At 37.3% G+C, this 11,024-nt stretch overlaps 1 protein-coding gene and 1 non-coding gene across 10 annotated transcripts in view; one reads left to right on the top strand and one right to left on the bottom strand.

Annotated features, from left to right (window-relative positions):
• Usp28 (ubiquitin specific peptidase 28) overlaps window positions 1–11,024 on the bottom strand; it is a 65,519-nt gene that overhangs the window by 43,408 nt on the left and 11,087 nt on the right. For all 9 annotated transcript variants that reach the window (XM_047516870.1, XM_047516869.1, XM_047516866.1 and 6 more), the window contains exons 2-3: window positions 6,462–6,539; window positions 4,731–4,863 (exon numbers count right to left, since the gene is read on the bottom strand). In XM_047516870.1, the coding sequence (XP_047372826.1) occupies window positions 4,731–4,863; window positions 6,462–6,539 (211 nt within the window). The remainder of the gene's footprint in view (window positions 1–4,730; window positions 4,864–6,461; window positions 6,540–11,024) is intronic.
• Window positions 610–683, top strand: Trnas-cga (transfer RNA serine (anticodon CGA)). The gene has a single exon. It is a non-coding gene; the product is annotated as a tRNA-Ser (tRNA).

An 11,024-nucleotide genomic window follows, 5' to 3' on the forward strand; every position in this document is an offset into this window, starting at 1 on the left:
ACGATGCTCTAATTAAAAAAAAAATGTCAGAAGTGGTGCCTGTTGGGACAATGCTTGCCTAGCATGCCCAATGTCCTGAGTTCAAACCTCAGCACCCAATACATACATACATACATACATTAAAAAAAAACTTTTGGGGGCAGGGAATGTGACTCAGTGGTGGAGTGCCTGCCAAGCATGTGTAAAGTCTTGGGTTCAATCCTTGGCAATACAAAAAATAAAAATAAATTTAAAACTAAAAAATAAAGGCTGGGGAGATAGCTCAGTCGGTAGAGTGCTTCCCTTGGCAAGCACAAGGCCCTGGGTTCAATCCCCAGCACCTCAAAAAAAAAAAAAAAAAAAAAAAAAAAAAAAAAAAACTAAAAAATAAAATCTTTGGGCTCCAAAGGACACCATTAAGTAAGTGAAAAGTCAACACATGGGAGAAAATTTTGGCAGTTCATGTCCCTGATAAGGCACATATGCACATTCAAGGCCAGCAACCAGCAACTCAGTGAGACCCTGTCTCAAAATAAAAAATAAAGAGAGCTGGGATGTGGCTTAGTGGGAAAACACCCCTGGGTTCAATCCCTACCTAGGACCTTAAAAAAAAAAAAAAAAGAACAGGGCTGGGGATATAGCTCAGTTGGTAGAGTGTTTGCCTCGAAAGCACAAGGCCCCGGGTTCAATCCCCAGTACCAAAAAAAAAATAAAATAAAATAAAAAAAAGAACAAAGAAAATGAAAGAATGGGGTTTTCAGAGACTAGGAGGAGGAAGGAAAGGGTTTGTTTAATTGGCATGGAGTTTCACATTTTTAAGATGACAAAAGTTCTGAAGATCTGTTTTACAACAATGTTAACACATTTAACACTAATGATCTCTATACTTATAAATGAATAAAACATTAAAAAACCTCACCTATAAAATATACCTTTTTTATTTTTTACCTACCACAAAAAAGAATTCTAATAAACTGCCCAATTATTATAATTATTCCAATTATCATCAGAGTTATGAGACAGAATATTACCACTTTGAAATCTCCAGTGAAACAAAGAATTTAAGCAATGATCATGAAGAACTGCTGAAAACACTAGGTGGAAAATTTCACGACTGAATAATGAAGCTGACAATACCTATATTCAACAAATAGCAATTTTAACAACATAAAAAGAGAATAAAGAGACATTATTTGCTGCTTTTTTTGTTTTTGTTTTTTGGTACTGGGGATTTACCCCTGGGAGTGCCTTAAAACTGAACTACTTCCCAAGCCCTTCTTAATTTTTATTTTTAGATAGGGTCTCACTAAGTTGCTGAAGCTAGCTTTGAACTTGTGATCCTCTTCTCTCAGCTTCCTGAGGTGCTGGGATTACAGGCATGCACCACCATGCCGAGCTTATCTGCTTTTTGATATGACAAAATAGAAGATATAAAAACAACACTCTTTATGACACATTCATGCCCAACATCATCTAAATTTATAGGAAAAATAGAACAGAAAAATCCAACTTAGCCAGGGGTATTGGCACATACCTGTAATCCCTACTTGAGAGGCTGAGGCAGGAGAACCACAAGTTTAAGGCCAGTCTGACCAACACAGTGGGACCCTGCCTCAAAATAAAATTTAAGAAGAACCAGGAATATAGTTCTGTGGTAAAGTGCTTGTCTAGCATGTATGAGGCTCTGGGTTCGATCCCCAGCACAGCCAGAAAGGGAAGGAAGGAAGCAAGGAGAGAAGGGAGGGAGGGAGGGAATGAGGGTTGAATGACATCAGCAAATTCCAGAATGTATAAAATCTGATAGGACACTTAGAAGTACTTTGAATACATTCAATGTTTTAATTTATTTGGATCATTATTCTTACAAACCAACTGTAAACATTGTTAGTAAGACAGGGAAATCTCTACACTGGGTATTTGTTGAGGTTAAGAAATTACTGTTAATTTTTAAATGTAATAATGTTGCTGCAGTTGTGAAAAATAAGGGTTCTTTCTTAGAAATACTAACAAAAAAGTTAAAGAATTATTATAGCCAGGGATAGTGGTGCACACCTGTAAACTAGCTACTAGGAAGGCTGAGGAAGAAGGATCACAAGTTCCAGGTTAGCCTGGGTAACTTAGTGAGACCCAGTCTCAAAATAAAGAATAAAAAGGTCTGGTGATATAGCTCAGTGGTAGAGCACTTGCTCAGCACACATGAATTTAAAAAAAAAAGGGGGGTAATTATCTAGCTCTTTAATTTAGCACTATAATGTAAAACACAAGACACCAACAGGAAGAGGCATCTGAAATATACAAGTCTAGAAAAGAGAACTTACATCAAGAATAAATAAGATGGGGGCTGAGGTTGTAGCTCAGTGGTAGAGTGCTTGCCTCGCAAGTGTGAGGCACTGGGTCTGATTCTCAGCACCACATATAAATAAATGAATAAAACAAAGGTCCATCAACAACTAAAAAATATTCTTAAAAAAAAGTTTTAAAAAATTATTAAAAATATACGATCAATCAATAAGAAATATATCAAGAGTAATATAAAAGTATGGTCAATATCAATAAAATAATATCAAGAATTAATAAGAAGCTAGGCACAGTAGTGCACGTCTGTAATCCCAGCAGCTCAGGAGGCTGGGGCAGAAGGATAGCAAGTTCAAAGACAGTCTCAGCAACTTAGCAAGATACTAAGCAACTTGGTGAGACTCAGTCTCTAAATAAAATACAAAAAAGGGCTGGGGATATGGCTCAGTTAATTGCCCTGAGTTCTTTCCCCAGTACCAATAAATAAATAAATAAGAGGCAGATAATGAAACAGAAAAGTCAGCAGAAGACATGGAAAAAATCATACTGGGAAATACTGTCATTACCTATAAAGTTTAAGAAGAGCATATCTTAATACCTACCAACTACATCAATAGGTGTATATACCAAAGAAACTCTTGCATACATGCACCAAAAACATGAACCCAAAATAACACACATCAGCCTTGCTTGTAATACTGAAAAATTTCAAAACAACCCCTAAATCAATCAATATATAAATTTTGTATTATCAGACCACGGAATACTACACACCAGTAAAAATGAATGAGTTACAGCTATTATTTCCAACACAAATAAAGATAAACATTTTTCAAAAAGAAAAATGTGGACTAAAATAAGTCACAAGGTACATTAAGACACACATAAGAATATTTATAAGCAGGGCACCATAACGCATGCCTGTAATCTCAGCTATTCACAGGCTAAGGCCAAGAGGATCACAAGTTTGAGGTTAGCCTGGATGACTTAGAGAGACCCTGTCTCAAAATAAAAAATAAAAAGGATAAAGAAGTAGCTTAGTGGCAAAGTACCCCAGGTTTAATGCCCAGTACCATAAATTAAAAAAAAAAAAAAAAGCATGTCATTCACTCATACACATACACACACACACACACACACACACACACACACACATACACCAGCATTATTCAGAATAGCTCAAAATTTCAAATAGGCCAAATGTTCATTTAACACCATCTGGCCCAATTGAAAGTTTCCTTGGCTTTCAGAATACCACCCTCCTGGTTACCTCCAACACTCATCACCTCCCCAGACTGGGAACATTCAGCTACTCAACCTTTTACCTTTTCTATACCCATTTCTTTGGAGAGCTAGTCTCACACCTTTCCATGTTTACCTAACTCTAGTAAGGATCTCTCCCCTGAACTATGCAACTAGGTCTCCTCACCTTTTAGACATCTCCACCTAAATATTAGGTATTGCATACTTAGTGTTACCAAAACTGATCCCTTCATCTTCCATCCTAAACCTGCTTCACCAGTGGTTATCCCTCTCAAGTAAGTGCAGCTCTATCCTTTCAGGGATGCGTAGGAAAAAAAACAAAAACCAAAAACCACCTTGGAGTAACCTTTAACTCCTCCCTTTCTCTCACAGTCCTTATATCTTCTGTAAGCAAATTCTACTGCCTTTATCTAAAAAGCACTATATAGTCACCAGCTGCTACAGTGCAAGCATTTCTCAGCCCTCCACAACTGCCTGCTGACCCAAGCCCCCACCACCTGCAACAGCCTCCTGATTGATCCTGGGCTCTCTGACCTGACTCATGCTTCTAGCTACCTTTTCCTCCATATTCTATTCTTAACACTGCAGTCAGAATGGTCTCTAGAAAATAGAAACCAGGTTACCTCACTCCTTTGTTCTAAACTCTCAAGGGCTCCCCACTTAACTGGGAGTATAAGTCAGCACTTACAAAGGATGCACATGACTCACCCCCAGATCCTCCACTGTTCTTTTTATAGTGGGGATTGAACTCAGGGGTGCTTTACCACCAACCTACATCCTAACCCATTTTATTTTGAGAGAGTCTTATTAAGTTGCATAGGGCCTAGCTAAATTGTTAAGGCTAGACTCAAACAAGGGATCCTCCTGCCTCAGCCTCCTGAGTTGCTAGGATTACAGGTGTGCACCACCATATCCAGCTCCTCCACAATTGTGAGTGCCCTCCCAGCTCACTCAGCTTCAGCTGTGGCCTTCTTGTGTGTTCAATCCCCAGGACCACCAAAGAGTATCTGGCACATAGCTGGTGCTCACTGAATAAGTACTAAATAATGAATGAAAAAAACATTTAAGAGCTTGGAATTGTGCCTGGCACGTAGCAATGACTCAAGAGTTAGCTATTCAAAGGGTGATGTGCTTAGTAGAAAACTCACACACACACAATGATTTTGTGCTAGTTCAAAGAAAGAGAGACCTACTTGCTAACACTTCTTTGTTGGCAGCACTCCCCTCTACTTCAGATGGTTCTGTAGCAACAGTGTCTTGACTGGGCTCCTTAACTCTCTCATCAGTAAGAAGGCTGACAGCTTGAGTGATGTCACCATTACTGGCCTAAGGCAAGAAAAACAACAAACATTTCAAAGGCAAAGAATCAGAATATAAGGTAAATAGCAAGTTAGTTTGGGGGTTATACCTCCCTACTACCCTGGTGACAATGAGTAAGTCTAGGAATAACTCTAGATATAAGGTAGAAAAAGCAAGTATGAGCCAGGCATGGTGGTGCAAACCTGTAAGAGGCGGAGGCAGGAGGATTACAAGTTCAAGACCACCCAGGGCAATTTAGTGAGAGCTGTCTCAAAATAAAAAGGATGGGGAATGTAGCTAAGTAGTAAAGTGTTTGCCTAGCATGTGTGATGCTCTGGGCTAAATTCCCAGTAACACCAAAAAAAAAAAAAAGAAAGAAAAGAAAAAGTATGGAGTACAATAAGTTCAATCTGCCTGAAGGTATAATAAACACCCAGTTACAGGGGGTAAGTTGCTATGCTCTGATTCCCACAACATGCAAACGAAAACAAAATCTTGCTGGATATTTGTCATTGCTTCAAGTCCTATTATTTCTGATGTCACAAAATAGTTCAAGTACAATGTGTCAAACAAAGAGCTGACAAATAACATAGAGACTCTAAAGATTCAGTCTCTAAAATAATAAGCAGTTACCATACTTTGTAATAGTGATAGTATTGGTTTGCGAGACAGAAGTATCCTAAGTTTGAGGTCAGCCTCAGCAACTTAGTGAGGCCCTAAGCAACTCATTAAGATCTTGTCTCAAAATAAAAAGGGCTAGGGACGTGGCCCAGTGGTAATCCTAGGTTCAATCTCTATTACCCCTCCCAAATATATAATATATATATATGTATATTATTTACACGCACACATTTATTTGTACAGGTTTTGAATTTTGTTAGAAAAAATTTCTAAAACTTACAACAGTAGAGTGAAAACCAAAACCTCATGTACCCATCACTTGGCTTCAACAAATACCAAGTCATAGTCAATCTTGTTTTATCTATACTGCCTACCCACTCCCAGGCATTTTGAAGCAAAGTAAAAGTGTTTTATCATTTTACTGGTCAACATTTCATATTGTATCTTTTTAAAAATATAATCCACAAAGTTTAAGAGTAACAATACTGATGGGTACTTTGGTGCAGGCCTATAATCAGCTTGTATTCCCAGCAACTCCAGAGGCTGAGGCAGGGGGATTGCAAGTCCAAAGCCAGCCTTGGCAAATCAGCAAGGCCCTAAGCAACTTAGTGAAACCTTGTATCAAAATAAAAAATAAAAAGGGCAAGGGATGTTGCTCAGTGGTTAAGTACCTCTGGGCTCAATCCCCAGTACCAGAAGGTTGGGGGAAAATTCCTCACCTCAAATATTGTTTGGTTTGCTGGTTTCAATAAGGACCTATATAAGGTTTGAACAATGTAATTGGTTGATACGACTCTTAAATCTCCTTGACTTTGTAGGGTTTCCCCACAAGTGCCCCCCATCCCTTTACAATTAACATATTGAAGAAACTGGGTCATTTGACCTGTTCAGTTTCTGTCACTACATGTATTTTCATTTTGGTATAAAGATAGTTTGAACTGACACAACTATTATACCGATAACTATTTTAAAGGCTGTTGGCTCAAAGGGGTCTAAAAACCAACCTTCAGAGCTTCATGAAGAAAGGAAGGATCCTGAATGCCTGTGATTTCTCTCAGTTGATTTAACAGCATTTGGCAGCTCTATATTGGAGAGGGGAAAAAAAAAAAGACAGGTCAGTCAGAAAATAAAACTGGGCACATCTTAGACAGATAGGCCTGAGACATGCACTTTTTACTCTAAAGAACTGACAAGCTCCATCTAATAAGGTACTGACTGCCAAATGTATTCTGAAATGCCAAATTTATTAATCTTTTAAAAATCTAATCATGGAAAATGCCTTGGGCACTTACAAAATAAATAAAAAAAAAAAAAAAAAAAACACACTAAGACTACCAATAGATAAAACATTTAAAAATGTAATAGTTTAGCTTGAATGGATACTTGGGTTTTGCTTTCTGTGAGTGTGCATAAATAGGTCATATAAGGAGTCCAGGGAATTTGCATGGATGTGAGGAGCAGCTATTTTAAGCCTGACTGCACATGCCACTTGTGTGTGTCATTTCCACTGACAATGTTTCCAATCATATAACTTACAAATGATTGGTACCACCATCATGTTTAAAACTTCAGATCTGATTAAACAGAAGCATAGCTAAAGCTAGAGTTTTCTAAATGATTAAATAAAATGTATAATTCCAAAAGAACGAACTATGGTTAATTAAGCTCAACAGTTTTTCTTCAAAAGAAGAAAAGGGAAAAAGAAAAAAAAAAAGAAAGAAAAAAAGAAAAAAGAATGAACTATGGAATGAATGTGTTCTCTTAATTGCTCCACATCATGGAAAAATCTAACTGGTTAACTTTTAGCTATATAAGATCAGTTTTTTAACTCCTTTTTAGCCTTAAAGTCCTTTGAACTATTTTATACTGTTTACACAGTCAAATGTTAACACGAAATACTTATTTACAAGTACAGCTCAATTTAAATAACTTGAGACATAATGATCTTTTAGTTGAATATTGAAAACAAGTGCAAAATTAATTCAGTGAGAAGAAATCTAATTTATATCATTACTAAGGTAATACCAGAATAAAGTTCTGACTCAAAACTTGATGCTTCACCATTAACTTCAATTAGTAATATGTCTCAAAGAGATTCTACATTTACTGTCAGCTGTAAAAGAAACAGTATCCTACTTTCTTCAACAGCTGAGGGCACAACAGTGCAACACTTAAGTATCACACAACTAGAAATAACTTACTGAAACATCCCTCTGCAGTCCTTGAAAAAGCATCAACCGCCTTTCTGGCCTTTCTGTTCTCGTCATAGGCCATAGTCAGAGGCTAGAAATGGAACCCTACCCTGCTATGGTCAGCAGTCTTTGAGGCTATGGGTCTTGTTAAAGCCAGTCATTGTACACAAGCGAGGGTGATTATCAGACTAAAAGGTATTGAGATTTAGCCCTGGCAAAAGCTGAAAACCACTATGTGATTTTCACAACAATAAGGTATTAAAACTTTTTTCCGAACTAATTCTAATATCATTTGATTTTACTGTGTAAAAGTATGTGAATGTATATATCCCAATCAAATACAATTTTGCTAAAATCAACATATCCCCAAAAGGAAGAATTTTGGGCTTGAGTACCATATTAATGCCAAATTGACTAAGAAGGTAACAATGGAATAGATAATCACATTTTCATATGGAATTACTTTGAATGCCAATCAATTCTTGATTTACAGAAAATAATCCCAGTAACAACTAAGATATAAATTGGGCATGTGCCTGTAATCCTAGCCACTTGGGAGGCTGAGGTAGAAGGATCAAAATTTAGAGGCCAGACTCAGCAACTTAGCAAGACACTATCTCAAAATAAAAAATAAAAAAGGCTGGGGATGTAGATCAGTGATACAGTACCCCTGGGTTCAATCCTCAGTATCCAAAAAAAAAAGATATACACTGCTTACTTCTACACAGGTGCCATTCTAAACACTTTACATGTATTCACTTTTTTTAAAAAATACCTTTATTTTATTAATTTACTTTTATGTGGTGCTAAGGATGGAACCCAGTGCCTCACACATGCAAGGCAAGTGCTCTACTACTGAGTTACAACCGCAGCCCTGTATTAACTCATTTAACCATTTAACTCTTAAAACAAACCTGTAAGATGGAAATTATGTCCATTTGACAGACCACTGAGGCACACAGAGGTGGTCAAATAACATACAAGGTTACTGCTAGCTAGGGATCCGGCTAGGATTTGAAACCAGACTGTCTGACTCCACAGCCTACACACCACCATGCCATGCTGTGCTTCCAATAGCACCACTACCTAGGAACCAATCCTTCAACAAGGGCCTTGGACAGCATTCAAGATCCAAATTATAGCACGTCTTATAGTGTTGCTCCTATTATCTGTAGTAACACCTCTTCCATTGGTAAACTACAGAAGCCAACCTACAGTCAAGGGTTTAATTCATCTTACTTCCTTCACACAGTCCTTTCTGGCCCTCACTATTCTTTCCCTTTTCTAACCTTTCATATTGAGGAAACAATGAACCTGTGAATGAATGGGGCTTTTAGTTCTTCAATTGTTTTACATATGAAAATGAAATTAAACACCTATCTCTCACCCTGTACACATGAAGTTCTTTTCTCTAGTAAAGCAATAATCATACAACATAAGCACCCAATTTTAATTTACCCATAAGATAGTGCTGATAATGACTGCAACTAATATTTACTGAAACTCGGGTACCTTATATAATGTACAATTCTTGTGACAACCCTAAAAGGCAGAAGGCAGACAATGTGCAAATTGAGATTTATAAAACCTATTTATCAGCTGGGCAACAGTAGCGCACGGCTATAATCCCAGCAACTGGAGAGACTGAGACAGGAGGACAGAAAATGAGGCCAATCTTGAGAACTTAGTGAGAGCCTGTCTCAAGGGAAAAAAAAAAAAGAAAGGGCTGGGGGTGGGGGGTAGCTCAGTGGGAAGAGCATTCCTGGGTTCCATCTCCAGTATAGGGAAAACAAAAACAAACTATCATCAGATATTTTGAGTTAAAATATAAATCAAAGATGGCTATTAAAAGTGTGAATCAAAAAAAAAAATGATGTAAAGCATAGATTTCACAAGGCTCACTCTATGCTATTGATACACACACCTAACTGCTATGACATGATTCCATCCTGTAAATATTTAGCTAAGCTTAAGTTCTCAGAAATTATCTACCCCCTATCCTAATAAATACTATATATTAAATGCTGACTTTATGGTAACAAACTAAACTTATCAGGATTCTACTGAACTAAAAGTTCTATTTTTCTCGATCTTTAAAGAAAGCAGGTTTAAATGTTACCTTCTCTCTAACTACACTGCTATATATAAAGTACACACCCAAGGAGACAAGACAAAGCCTGTGTTCCAGTCACAATGAAGCCAAAAGTTGGCAAGAACCAACAGGTTTGCATTTCCTTGCCTAAGTTCACACTCTTCATAAATAAGTACTCTTTTTTCCTGCCCAGAGGCACAAAAAATAGGGGAGTACACACACACACACACACACACCCTCTTCTCAATCTTCAGACCTCAGCTACTCAGGGGCTTTAGGGCAATCCAGTTCACTCATCACAATGGAGATTTTCTTAAAGGCAATAACTCACTTCACAATAAGCAAGAAACAGGATTATTAACAACAGAAAAAAATTAAGCTATTGAGGTCCTGCCACAAACAATTGGTCTAATCCTACTGCAACTAAGTTAAAACTCTTCTGACTAAATAAGGGAACACTACTAATTACTAATCTTTACAAGACCTGATTTAGCATTGTGATGAGGCATTTTCTAGATTATTTCATTCCTTCAAACAGGGATGCTACTTCATCATTCTGACACACACATTTTCTGATCTTAATTGTGTAGTCTTACAAAGACTTCTAGGGGCTGGGGAGATAGCTCAGTCAGTAGAGTGCTTTCCTTGTAAGCACAAGGCCCTGGGTTCGATCCCCAGCACCAAAAAAAAAAAAAGAAAGAAAGAACAAAGACTTCTAAATGTGACATATTATACAAAAGACCTATGAAGGTGCTCCTAATAATATTCCCTCCAAAGTTAAATACCTGGTTTTCCAATTTTAAAATAAAATTTCAGTATCCAAGGAAAGAAAACAAAACAAAAAAACACCAACATAAAAACCCTTAAGTGGGAGTCAGTCAAAGAAAAAAAAATACACCAACAGTCCCAGAAACTATCTTAACACACTCTGAGAATGCTGTTAACCTTTCCGACTTTCACAAAACAAGAAATAGGCCACAAAGCCGTGGCATTTTTTCAGTTTTTCTCCAAGCAACAACCCCCATGTTGGTGCAATTTATTCACCAGGAAGAACCTAATGTAGTCATAACAACATGACTTGCTAAAAATGACAAATAGCAGCTATTGTGGATACAATAAAATTCCCTGACCTGGACTACTTAATAATTTATGTGAATGATACAAGTCAGTACATAGTGAAATATGCCTGTTTCAGTACTCCAACTGGCTTAAAAATGTCAAAAGGCATTTAAATGCTTTTAGCATTTAGTTGCTTTTATATGGTGTAGGCTGGTTTAAACTGG

The sequence above is a fragment of the Sciurus carolinensis genome, chromosome 11 (assembly GCF_902686445.1).
Source record: "Sciurus carolinensis chromosome 11, mSciCar1.2, whole genome shotgun sequence".
NCBI lineage: Eukaryota > Metazoa > Chordata > Mammalia > Rodentia > Sciuridae > Sciurus > Sciurus carolinensis.